This window comes from Lactuca serriola, chromosome 3 (genome assembly GCF_051521515.1).
Source record: "Lactuca serriola cultivar US96UC23 chromosome 3, Lser_US96UC23_V15, whole genome shotgun sequence".
Taxonomy (NCBI): Eukaryota; Viridiplantae; Streptophyta; class Magnoliopsida; order Asterales; family Asteraceae; genus Lactuca; species Lactuca serriola.
The window spans coordinates 71,273,280-71,287,469 of NC_136410.1; the positions used below are offsets into that span (position 1 = coordinate 71,273,280).

The 14,190-nt window shown below is 32.2% G+C and overlaps 1 protein-coding gene across 1 annotated transcript; it reads right to left on the reverse strand.

Moving 5' to 3' along the window:
• Nucleotides 1–635: 635 nt before the first annotated feature.
• On the reverse strand, nucleotides 636–1,839 carry LOC145095375 (uncharacterized). The gene is made up of 3 exons (XM_079033265.1): nucleotides 1,509–1,839; nucleotides 920–1,022; nucleotides 636–669 (listed from the first exon to the last, which is right to left on the reverse strand). Exons 1-3 carry the CDS (start codon nucleotides 1,837–1,839, stop codon nucleotides 636–638), a joined length of 468 nt encoding a protein of 155 aa, XP_078889391.1.
• Between the last annotated feature and the right edge of the window lie 12,351 nt (nucleotides 1,840–14,190).

Genomic DNA, 14,190 nt, shown 5'->3' on the forward strand with positions numbered 1-14,190 from the left:
AGTCAATTAATGTAGATTTAATAAAGGAAATTTGCATATTTTAAGGGATCATAGATTCTATTAATTTTAAAAATCCGATTTTACCAATAATAAGGTTTTTAATTCGGACATTCTGACAAAATATGTTTGAGTATGTTCAAAAAAATATTCTAGAACCATAAAATAATAAAAATATTCTTGAACATATTTCTTGTAGAATAACAAATTCTCGAATCAGTAATTGAAGAATTAAAACAAAAATTATATCAATTCTTATAGAATACATGTTACAATTGCTAAGAATTACATTTGTTGTTAAAGAATAACACTAAAAAACTGTCAAATCGGGAAAAATACATCAAAATCTAACAAATACACTAATTAATTCTAAAAGAATAGTGTTACTAAGAGGCGTCGTTCAAATTTCGTGGTCCGTTCTTCAAGCATCAGCTTCTGTGGAAAAAAAATCCAATGAATAAATTAGTGAGAAAATATCCATATTCCATATCAGCATGAATGGAATTCATGATTTCATTCTGATAGAATTGGAATTCATTTACCGATAATTATATTAATTCGGGGCATTCTAACAGAATATGTTCATGATTATCATATGGACTAACTATAAAATACATATGGACTATCAATCATTTCTGTCAATGATAACCTCCCATCTTTATCTGTATCCACCTACAAAAACAACAAACTCCAATTTCACATTTGCATTCTCATGACCTTTATCAAACTCATGTAGTCTAGGGTGTTTATTTCAACTAACTGTAACACAAAGCTTCAAAATTATAAGTAAATTTCAAACATGCCCTAATGACTAAATGTATATTGATTGCATCACACACCAGGAGCACACACAGACACATAAAAGAGAAAGGAGACACCTGGTTCCTTCCTTTTCCAACGTTTTGTACTTTTAATAACTTACTCATTGAACTCAGTTATATTCAAGAAACCATCTCCATCAACATCATATGCATTGAAGTGCACCTCTTTCCACCAGCCCATATCATATCCAAATGAGTTATTATCTAGTGAATTCATACCCAGATTGAGATGTAAAGGGAATATCTAAATACAAACTGATAGTAGAAAGCACTCAAGTCTATCAACCATAATTACATGCTGATTCTTCACAAATTCCATAAATTGAGACTCTAATTGTTCAAATGGAATGAGCATATCATTGATAAAACCCAATCGGCACATGCTAAAACTTCTTTATAACAATTTCTCACTAAAAGGTCCAGTTTTTATTTTAAAGATTCATATCTGGTACTTAGTCTTTCACCCAAATATGCATCTATGATATACCCTTTATATGGTTAAAGGTAGCAATTGCAAAAATTTCCTACATTAAGAAATCTTCTCATATGGAAGTCAGTAATAACTCATCAAAAAACAGGCACCATCAAGATTCCAAACCTAATCTGACTGGCTACATGTAAACGGCTATAATGCAATCAATTGATGTGTCTTCTTAATTTATTAAGGAGTTGATTCATAAGATATATTACATGAATCACGGACCCAAGTGGGAGGCTGGTATTCAGCAAAAGAAACAAGGCCATCGTGGTTTTTGTCATGCAATTCCATCTCCCTCTGATTGCGATGAAGGACTTCCCTCTGAGATTGCTCAAGGTTCCATTCCGTCAGCTCGTGCTCAGTCACAAAGCCATCGGAAGGATTGACATCAATCCTGGGGAAACGCAAAACTAATATGTGGGTGATATTGAACTTATGTTCATCATTCAAGTAATCTTCAGCATCAATGAAGTCCTCCCATTCCGGTTGTGATTCTGCCGGTGACAGGCAATTGATCCGCCGGTGATAGGTGGCGACTGGCATGATGCCACGGGGACGTGATCCGCAGGTTACGATGCCATCCTTGAATCTGCCGGAGTCGATGAATATAAGAGAGGAGGGAAGAGGCGGACTAGAAATTGAGTTTTAAAACTGATATCCCTAAATTAAAGGGATATTAATTGATTTATATATTTACCATAATTAATTAAATATAATATTACATATTTACCCTTTTGAAATGATTGGCCTATATTTACTCATACAATAACACAATAATTAGTTTAAACAAATGAACCTAGCTCTCTCTCTCTCTCTCTCTCTATATATATATATATATATATATATATATATATATATAGAGAGAGAGAGAGAGAGAGAGAGAAAGAGAGCTTCAATAGAGAACCATAATTAACCAAGGAACCAAGAAACCAATCTTTTTTTCAACTTTTAGAACTTATTTTTTATCAAAAAAAAAAAAACTAAAAATACATAAATTCATAACTTTTTATCATTTTCCAATGATATATTTTTTTCTTTTTTTTAACGTCAAATTCACAATGTGAATCTTTGAAAATTCACAACATGAATCCGGATTCACACGGTGATTCCGAAAAATATTTTTCACATTCACAATGTTAATATATATTTTTAGATTTTTTTTCGATAAAGAATAAGCTCTAGAAATTGAAAAAAAGATTTGGTTCCTTGAAGAACCAATAATTATGATTCTTTATTGAACTTTTTCCTATATATATATATATATATATATATATATATATATATATATATATATATATATATATATATATCCCTATAAATAAATATCTACACAATATTTCAACATCAAAACCTGCTTCTTCTCTACAAAAGTCATCTTAATCTTTATCTCTAGGAATTTTTGATGCCGTGTTAGAATCGACCATAAAGATTATTCAATTCGCTAAAGAGAAAGGTAGAAGAACTACGTTAACAAAATGCTGAAAATGCAAGGTTGATAAAAGGAGATACATACAAAGAAATCATTAAGATGCTTATCGACACCTTATGCACAATTATCTGGATGAACTTACGTTTTTAAAGGCTATTTTTTGGATGACAGTTTCGTATGCACAAACATTTTTTTAGCGTATAGTCAAAGACATCATGAAAGTGTGTTCATATTTCCAACAACGTGCAAATGTTAGAGGTACAATAAGTTTTACTACCTTACAAAAACCTACGGTTGCACTTCGTCAACTAATATATGCCACTTCCATTGATGCACTAGATGAAATTCTTCGGATGTCCGACTGTCCGTACGTACTACATGAGAAAACATTTACAAATTTTGCAAGTATGTAATGAGATTATATGGTCCACGATATTTACATAAACCTACTTATAGTGATGTCCAACAATTATATGCTTATCATAAAAATGTGCATGACATCCTTCGAATATTAGGAAGCCTAGATTGCCTCCACTAGGAATGTGGCAATTGTCTGAATGCATATCAATGTCAATACACCCGAGGTGATCATGGTTATCCAACCATCATACTTGAAGTTGTGGCTTCACATAATTTGTGGACATGACATGCTTTCTTTAGTTTTGTGGGTTCCTAGAATGACATAAATGTTCTTAACATGTCTCTGGTATTCGACGTCATGTATAACAGGACTACACCAGATTCTTCGTTTGTTGTGCACGGAACGTTTTATGGGTACGAGTATTATCTTGTGGACGAGATCTATCTGAAGCGTTCTTGTTTTGTGAATGCATTGTCTTTTCCTAATAATATAACATATTTGGATCGTTGACTACATCGATCTTAACGTGGAACTGGTTGATGATTTAGAATATCAATTTTCCGATGAAGATGTCATTTAGATTGTAGTAGCTATGATGTTTTATGTTTTTACATTTTATATTTGTACGTTTTTTGCGTTTTGAGGTGTGTATACAACACTTTATATTTTTAATTATTATTTTTATAATTTCAATTTGTAGTAGTTAAAAAAAAATTAAATTTTAATTGATAAAAAATGTGACAATTCACCCCTCCTACACAACAAAATGTTAAAGAAGTGTGTCAAAAATGATGTGACACATAATTATTATAGAATTAAAAAGACTAAGAAACATTCGACATTTATTGTAATTAGATCAGAGTAATTCCAAATTTTCATTAGTCAAGTTGGATCGTTATGATATTGATACCAATCCTAATTATTATACAATTAATATCTAATAATAATACAATTAGATTCAACTCTCATCAAACTTATCAATTTAATTTCTACCTAATTATTATAGTTTCAGTTACTATAAAATTATTAATACATATACTTGAATTGTTTATAAATATTAAAAAAACAAAGTTATAATAAAAATACCCAATTTTCAATATTTTTTGTTGTTGAACTTTAAAGTTGAAAGTGTTTTTTTTTCTTCATATTAGCTATTTAGCTATACCATATTTTGATTTTCTAATGAACTTTGAAGTTTTACATGTATTTTTTAGGAAAAAGGGAAAAAGAAATTAAATAGATAAACTGATAATTGTTGGATTAGGTTGATATCTAACATCCTAAAACGATCATCGAATGTAAACTATGAACACGTCTAATCCAAAAGGTACGGACAAATTAAAAAGTACTTTGTCATCACTAACGAACAATCAAAATAATACAGCATAAAAAAAGCAAATCTAATTAATATCTCATTTATAATGGCCGGTTGACTTTAAGTCGATTGAAGAACAAGTTGTTTCACGCGACAACTATTAAGGTAGGAAAAGTCATGCATTAATATTAATCATATCAAATATTTTGTGATCATTAATTGGTCTAAAAGAATATTTTCTTTCGAGTCTATCTAATGAGCATCTCCTTTTTATTAAAACTGTAGAAATGTCACGCTATTTCCAAAATTTGGGACACTCTGGACTTCAATTAGTTGCTTGTCTCAATCTTATCATTCAACACAACTTTCAGGGTGGGGAAGGAAATGAAAAGTCATGGTCAATTTTAGCAGAATTAATTTTCAATAATTGAGGTTTTATTTAAGAAATTTTATTTCATAAATATTATAGTGTTATGAGTTAATTATAGTTTGCATACCCGTGCTATAGTGGTCTTTATGGATTTGGTCCTTAAAAGACCTTTTTATGATTTTGTGCTTGATATGGATTTAAAATCACTCCTTTTAAACACATTTTGTCTAAGTTTGTTATAAGGTTGCAGGGAGTGGTAATATGCTTAGCAATTTGCTATATAATATTTTTTAAAACAACCTAGGATGGAGAGAGTGGTAGCATCCAAGTTATAAAAGAAAGATAGGGAATGGTAATATTAAATATTTGTACTATTTTAATTTTATAAAAAAGAAAAAAAACTAGTCAATCAAAGCCATTTCTCTTCCCTTTTTTCTCTCTTTCCTCTCGCTACATTGCTGTTGATATATTTTTAACGACTTCCTTAGCACTTTGAAGGGAATGGGTTGTGGCGACCTTAACGAGCTCGAGGCGAGTTCCTAGTGAGGACCACTCTCTCCGGCCTAAATCTATAAGTCATGATGAGAACAAACCATTAAATGCATGAGTGAACCAACAATGGAGATTACTAGTATGCGTGGTGCAATTTAGGATCAAAATTGCAAACCGGACCGCATGTAGGATTTGACATTTTCGGTGACCAAAAACCTACCGCGAAGTTTCTAAACTGCGTTATGCGGTGCGATGGTTTGGATGCGGTATGATGAATAACTAAAAATATTATGTATTTTAGTTTATATGTATTAGTATATAACTACCTTAAATGATTGTTTATCTTTATAACAAAAAACGACATTAGTCATATACTATGTTTTACTTAATATTTAAAAAACAAAATATATTTAATAGTAAAAAGTAACAACAAAAGTTGTCCAAAACAACCACAATTAAGCCTCAACTAAGCTTAAATATAAACCTTATGAAACTACGTCATTTTATTATTTAAAGATTGCAATTAGGGGATTCATGATTAACATCTGACATTGCAGATTCAATATTGAAACAATAATTTTGACAGGGAAGCAAAATGTTTTGATTGATTTTTACTATTGGAAGTTTGTATTTACAGATTCAACATTGCAGATTCAATATCGAAGCAACAATTTTGTAAGATGCGTTAGTTTTGATTGATTTTTACTATTGGAAATTTGTAATAGCAAAATGTTTTGAATTATGTGACGTTTCTTTTCATTTGTGTGGCTTGATTTTAAAGTGTCTGGAATTTTTATTTGGGAATAATGGACGAAATGGAATGGCCAAATGGGGATAAACCTAACATGAATAATAATAATAAAAAATGCCCATTTTGGATGTAAAGGTAAATCATGGATCAATTGCAGGTTTAATTTTTTAATTTTATTTTATTATTGTCTCGTATTACACGACAATCTAGTAATGAACATTAGAATCTATATATTTTAATTGATAGAAATTAAGATGTCCAAGGATTTTCTTTTAAAATACAAGCATCACATATTCAATTCTTTTTATCATCATCCTAAAAGTCCCTCCATAGATAAGACGTCCGTAGTGTTATTATTGTCAATTCTTTTTATCATCATGAGGTGTTTTTTTTTTTTTTTTTTTTTTTTTTTTTTTTTTTTACTTTCATAGATATTTAAGTCCAAAGTTTCTTGATTTATTACACCATTTAACTAAAATTTGAAACTTATAGGGCATTGGTTATTGGTCACCTTATATATATTTGAAAATGAATAAAAAACTAGACTGTGTTAAAAATGCTCAATTTTTTTTTGGTGTTGGGATTGCAACACTAGATGTTTCACCATCACTTGTAAATAATGAACTCTAGACCTAGAGTTTTTTCAAGACAATACAACCAAATCCTAGATTACACATATTCTATTTTGCATCATATGATCTCTCTTTTTGTCTGTTTTAATTTAATTGTTTTAATTGAATGATTTTTATGTAAACGTTCAAACGTGAAGATGTAAAAATAGAGGCATGTGAAAGCCATCAAAAAACAAAGAAAAATTCTTCAAGAATTCTTACAGATTTTTAAAGAATGTAGTATATATTATAAATGTTTGTATATTCTTAAATAATGATGACAAATTCTTATAGAATCTAGTATGTAAAGTAATGTATATTCTTTGAAGTGTTGTATATAATCTAGTTTTATGTTGTAAGAATGGTATGTATTTTTAAAATATATATTTTTTGATTATATTGCAATATATGTTTGTAATGAATGAAATGTTATTGTCTAACTTATAAGGTGTATTCTTAAAAAATATTATTTCTCAAAAAAAAAATCATATTCTTTAAAAAAAAAAAAACAAAAAAAAAAAAACTATGAAATGAAATTGAATTATTTAAGAATGAAAAAAATAAAAATATGTGGTTATATATGCCGAATAAAATCGTAAACTTGATTTAATTTAAAGGTGTTGAATAAAGTATAAGATTTAATTTGATTCCTTAAAAAATACTTATTTTTAACTATGAATATTGCTTATTCTTCAAGAATAGTTTAAACTATATTCTCCTATTCTTAAAGAATTCAATATGTAAATAATTTATAATATGCAAATTTATTATACCATATTTTTAAAGAATACGACAAAAAATAATCAACTTTTAAAAAAAAATCTCCAGATTTTACTAATAATATTAAAAATATTGTAATTAAATTAAAATATAAAAAATATAATTTTATTTTTTAAAATCTGTTTTAAATTGAATTCATTAATATCCTTACCTTCCATAAATTGTTGTTAACCAATTAGACTAATTTACCCTGACAATTAATTATTAAAATAAAAATAGTAGATCGATACAATCTAAACAGGTATATGAATCAAAACCAAGAACACAATGAACGAAAATGTGCTGAATGATTAAAGTCACTGTCTTAGAAGAGCTCGATGAAGAACTTCTACTGTAAAGACAATTTAGGGTAAGTAAAATCGATACCAATCATGGTGCATGCATGCACTACAAATAGTCTAACCCTAGCACATTAAAAATAAGGTGGAGAGACCCAGCTCGTTACAAAAGATGGACTATTAACATTACAAAACAATATTGACACAACACTAAAATAACCTATCAATCTCCCCCTTTGTGTCAATAAGGAATGTATATTTTCATTGTTGTTGGCGCTTTTGAACCACAAAAAGTTTCGACATTATTCCCAGCAAGGTCTTGCAAACCTGGATGTACCAGTTAATCATATCCGAGAAACATTTCTTGTCCCCTGCACTGTTCGCTTTGCATTGACCCATGAACTCCAAAATGTATTGTAGACAAGAGGTGGAGTATAGATGCTTGTAGGATAGGTAGAAGCAAACTTTGTGAAAATTAGCATCATACCTTTCTTTTATTTGGAAAGCCAAACACCAACCATATTTTTGTATTCTCCCTAGCTTCATCTTTTCAAAATCTTCTGGAGCTTCCTTGGGAAACACTATTGGCTTTTTTCGGAGAACTACTGCAATCTCCACATCCATCTTACCGACTTCTTGGATGTAAGATACCAACATCCTTTTGAGATGTGCCACAATCGGTTCAAATTTTTGTTCATCCTTCAGCAGAAGATGAAGTAGAGAAATCCAATCATACGAGTTTAGGCATGGCAAATCAGCAAGAGTAAACTCGAACACTGCACTCATAGCTCCTCTTGCAACTTTGAAACGTGTGTTCAAAAAGCTTTCGGTTTCAATAGGGCCTGAAACCTTCAAAAATGTTATCTTCTTCGAGCTCCAGGTTTCGTATTGAGGCTTCATGTGATTCAGATAGAATGAAAAGAGCATTTGATTAACACCTTTGTCAGTAAGAGGAACGTTCATAACTTTGTCAAAACACCAAAACTGAAAGACCTTCAGAGTAATCGGTAGATCAAGCTGTGAGTCCAGACTATTCTCCAATTCGAAAGACACAACGCTCTAACCAATACACGTTCGGATTGTATATCACTTCATTCAATATACACTCCAAAGTCCACAAAGAACATAAAAGCTTCTAAGTTTCCAAAGTGACTTGAGCTTCTCGAGCAACCTTTTCTCGTTCTTCAGCTTCCCTTACAATGCAATGATTTTTGTCAATTTCTGCATGACGAATCTTCCTTCTCAATTTCTCATTTTCATCTTATTCTTCATCTTCATTGTCATCAATCAATTTTTCTTTCCCTCTCGAACTCGAAGCTACATTAACCTTCAATTCGTTTTACTTTGGCTTTTGTTCTTGATCGTTTCCTCCACCAGTTTCTTTTACAACAGAAGAAGTTCTTGCAGGTTCTCCCCTTTGTTTTGGGATAGAAGATTCTGAAACATATTGAATTTTGTCTAACATGGAGAATATAGGCTTCAATTTCTCTGCCAGATGTTGACAAATAGAGACTATGAGGAGAGAATTACGAGTCTCGATCAGACTGTGCAAATCGGCATTTACATCAGCAATGCAACTTTGGATAACAACTTTCTCAGATTTCAGTTCAGCAATCTGGGAATTCGCATGCATTAACTATACTGAGAGAACCTTCACCCTTTCAGTTTTAACAGTGAGCTCATCCATTATCTTGTTCTCATGAGCAAAATCAACCTGAAGTTTTTCAATTTTGGAGGAGATGGATGCTTTGAACTCAGAAATTTCAGTTTGAATCTCAGAGCGAACCTTTGTAAGAGCCGCCTTTTTAGTTTGGAGAGTAGAGACAAGGCTGTTGATGGTTGTGATCACAGAGGCTGTATTGCATTCGGATGAAGTGCGTAAGTCCTCCATGAAGTTTTTAATATCAGAAAATAGTTTATCAACTTTTTCGGTCATCTCCTTGCAAGTCTTTTCAGAGTCAGCAACTGCTTTATTTGTGAGAGAGAGATTGGCAGCATGCTCCTTAGTAAGTGTTTCAAGGAAAGCTTTAACAGAGGCCTGGGTGTATTCACTACTGTAAGAGGCTTTGGTGGACTCAAGTAAAGTATCCAACTTGGTATTTAGGGCTTTGAACTGCTGTAACGCCCGTAGATCCGGGTAGTCAATTTAGAGACAATGAGCATCAAAAATGTGTTTTTGATGGAAGATTATTTAGAAGGAGTAATCTTAACCAAGTTGTATAATATGTCACAAGGATTCCATACATATAAAGAATGTCAAAATCCGAGTTATAACGAAAAAACGGAGCTCGTATGCGAAAGTTACGAATTTTAGAAGTCGGAAGTGTACTGTGCGAAAATTGGTGACATGGCACAATCTTGGCCATTTCTTTCTCCCCAAGTCTTGCCACCAGATGGTGACATGTGGCACCAAGTTCATCCATATTTCACCCTATAAATGGAACCTCTCTCACCCTCATTTTCTTCACACCTTCCCCATTCTTTCTTCTCTCTACACTCTCTCTAAACCTCCCAAAAACTCCCCTAGCGCTAGAAGAAAGCCCCAGAGCGCTCGACGGCTTCGAGAAGAAGAGGTTTCGGCTCGGAAGTTCTACCCCTGCATAGCACGGCTTCTAGCCAATCCCCCTCGTAGGTAAGATACGCCTACCTAATTTTTAATATAGCTTTTATTTAAATATAGTAACGTTATTAGGACCTTATAATAATTATTTGAGCTATTATTATGGGTTATATAAGTGTTGTTATAATATCTTTTTAACCACTCGCGGTATGGGGAATTCGGTTTGAAGGGTCGCCTGGGTTGTTGGATTTCAGAAGTGCTATATGCCAAAATGATCCTGCCCTCCGGTGTTTCATGTATGACCCTTGTTGTACGTAGTGGGTGAAGAGTATTGTTTAAGGCTTATATAATAGTAATAATAGCTAGGCTATTAATTAGTCTCGTTGAACATTAAACTAAACTCTAGTGGAAATGATACTAGGTTTTGTCAACGGAAATTTGTTTTAAAGTAAACGAAGTGCTATCCGAGTAACGAGTCACCACCTTTGCAGGTGAGTGCATAGTTACTTTCATCTTACACATAGATATGAAGTATTTTATATAAATTACGTGCTATGTGTGTATACTGTATGAATACTTGCTGTCTATGCTAGATGAAACGTTTTATACATGTTTTAAATGATCTAAACTGTATATGTATATTATATCTACAAAATGTGTTGGGTAAAACTGTTGGATTAGTGTCTAAGTCCATAACTATTTTGGTATGTACTTGACCCGATGGTGCATGGTCCTTTTGGGTTGCCTTCACCAAAGCAACTTGATAGGATGAATTATGGATAGAAATGATTAAATATGATTTATTAATATATTATGGGAATAATATATTAAAGGAGAAATCATATTGTTTAATTAATATTAGTCAATAATTAATTGGTAATTAGTTTTGTGACTAAAAGAGATTAATTAAACTTAAGGGACTGGAATTGTAATTATAAGATAATTGCAATTTGGGCCATGGATTGCCTTATATTAAGGAGTGGACGAATTCTATGGGGAAACCCATATGGAAATCGTCCAAGGCCTTAATTAAATGAGTCCATGGGTTGCTTAGGGCTTAAGCATCCAAATTAGGGTTTCCTTGTTAGATAACCCTAATAGCCTCACTATATATAAATCCCTTATGCCTAAAAAACGTGGCTAAGACTTGTTCTAGGGTTTCACATGTTTTTGGGCAGCCTCCATCCTCTCTCCTCTTTATCCTCTTGCTTATGGTGTTTGTGAATCATTAGAGGAGTGACACTTGTGACTCTACTTTCTAAAGTCATTACAAGGAGATTTGGGATTGTTATTGCTACATAACAATCAAGGTAATATCTTAAACCCATTCTTATGTTAATATGATTACTTGTATACTAGAATTAGGGTTTATAGTCTTGGATAACTTGCATGTACAATAGAGAAACCTAGATCCAAGCATTAGGGTTTGTATGAGCACATAGGATGTTCTTATGACCAAAACTCATCAGTGGTATCAGAGCCTAGACTGGTTTCTATTGTATTGATGCATTATATGTTTGAAAAATTCATTTTTTTGGTTTCTGGAGGCTGGACTCGTCGAGTCCATGCTGACTCGACGAGTCCAGCTTGACTCGACGAGTCAACTCGTCAGATGGAGCAAACCTCGAGATTTCTTGCTGTTTTTGCTTAAGGATAGTTGCCTTATCATATTAGATCAATATAAATCCGATTTTATGATATATTTGACTATATTCTTGATCTAATTGAAGATATTTATCAATTAATAAGATAATTGTTTCCTTATGTGATAATTGATTAATTATTTTGATTAAATTGGTAAATTGTTTTGCAAGAAATCATTAAATAAATCAAATATGGATAATTATGTGATTAAATGTTAATTAAGATTATTTGTTATTTGATCCTTGTTGTTATGAAAAGTTTCATATTTTCCCCTTTAGGTTTTATAGTTTTAATTTGAACCCAAAGTTTTGTTGTTTTGAAATTTAAATAGTTGAAACCCTAATGTTTTGAAAGGTTTCAAAACTTGCCCTCAAGTTTTGGAATTTAAATTTTGATTAATAGTTTAATTTTGATGTATATTTAAATTCTAAACCTAATCTTTTGAAATGTTTCAAAACTTGCCCTCAAGTTTTGGAATTTAAAAGTTGATTAAAAGTTTAATTAGGAATGTTAAATTCTAAAACCCTAGTATTGTTTTGAAAAAGTTCAAATCACACCCTTATGGTTTTATTAATTAATTAAGGTGTATAATTAAAAGAGGTTTAATAAATCCATAAAAGTTTTGGTTTACAGTTTAATTGAATTAAAAGTATAATTGTTAAATTTGACCACTTAGTATTTTAAAAGTTGTAAAATACACCCTATACTATATATAACATTAAAAGTGTAACATTATATATATGTATGAGTAAAAGTCAGTCTTACCGTTAGTAGGCCTTATTCATGAAGCTGGTCTATAAGGGGTGTTTAAGGAAATTGCCTATAAAATGGCGATTGAATGGGTATCCACTCTTACCCACCGCACTCTTGACTAGTGGAGGGTCGTTATCCGAACGGGTAGGATAGGACAAACCCTTCTATTATAAGTATAATGAAGTACAAAAGTAACTAAATGTTTTACAAATTCCCAATCTTAGTTACTTAGGCAAAGTGAATTGATGCAATTCCATGAAATTACACTTTGTGCCCTTGCGAAGACGTTAGTGGAGCGTGTGTGGTTTACCGGCACACTAAATGGTTCTAAGAAAAGGTAGCAAAGGGTGACTCAATGTTGGTCATAGTTCGGTGGACCGAGTGTGGTTTACCGGCACATCGAATAGGTGACTGTAACATGTGAGGGCACCATGTAAGTTTGCATGGTTATTCACACCCGCTTTGTGATCCTCGACATCCCATTCACAAACAAGAGGGGTATATCGAGATTTAAACATGCCATTGAAAGTTCAATGAATCTCAAAGGATCTAGGAGTTTTCATAGATTTAAAACTTAAATTCTTTTTCGTTTTTCGTGGTGGAAATTAGTGAATCGTCAATCACTTACCTTCAAATATTCTACAATTAGGGTTACGGCATCCCTCTCCCGAGTTGTAGAATATTGTGTTGGGTCCTAGCCTTAGTATCTCATTTGGGTGATTTGCTAAGGACTCATTCAATCAACTAACTTGAATTTGTTTTTCTCCCATTTTGTAGATGTCAAAGTTTGAAAACTATGGTCTTCTCAAATCCCGTGGAATAAGCATTCCACATGAAGATGATATTCCACGATTCGATCGAGGAACAAGAGATCATACTTCACTTCCTCCACCTCCTCCAATTATTCTCCCTAACCCACAAGTTCGAAGGCTTGAAAAGTTCAAGATCACTCAAGCCCTTTTGGAAAGTAAACATAAAGAAGGAAAGTCGGTGTGTGCACACGTCCTAGGGATGAAGTCACACATTGATAAGTTAAGAATGTTGGGATCCGTTGTCTGTGAGGAAATGGCTGTTGATTGGGTTCTTCAGTCACTTCCTAAATCGTATAGTGAGTTCGTAAGAGAGTATTATATGATGAACCACGACGTGACCCTTATAGATCTCACCTATATGCTTATTGCTGCTGAATCAGAAATGTTTTGGCGCAATGGGAAAGCAAAGTTGATTGGTGAATCTGCCTTCAAGACCTCTATGGATATAAACAATGACAACGACAGACATGCTATGATCGAAAAGTTTAATCATAAGAGAAAGGCAATGTCTGAAGTAGTTCCATGTCATGTTCCAAAAGAGTCAATTTGCTTTTATTGCCAAGAGAAAGGGCATTGGAGACGAAGCTGCCCCACTCACCTAAGAGATCTAAGAGATGGGAGAGTCGAAACGTATGGATCTAATATAGGTAAAATCCACTAACTAACTCTTTTAAGCTTCTATTCTAGATTCTTAATACGTAATGTGATAAGATTACAATTGATGTTTTGTAGAATCGA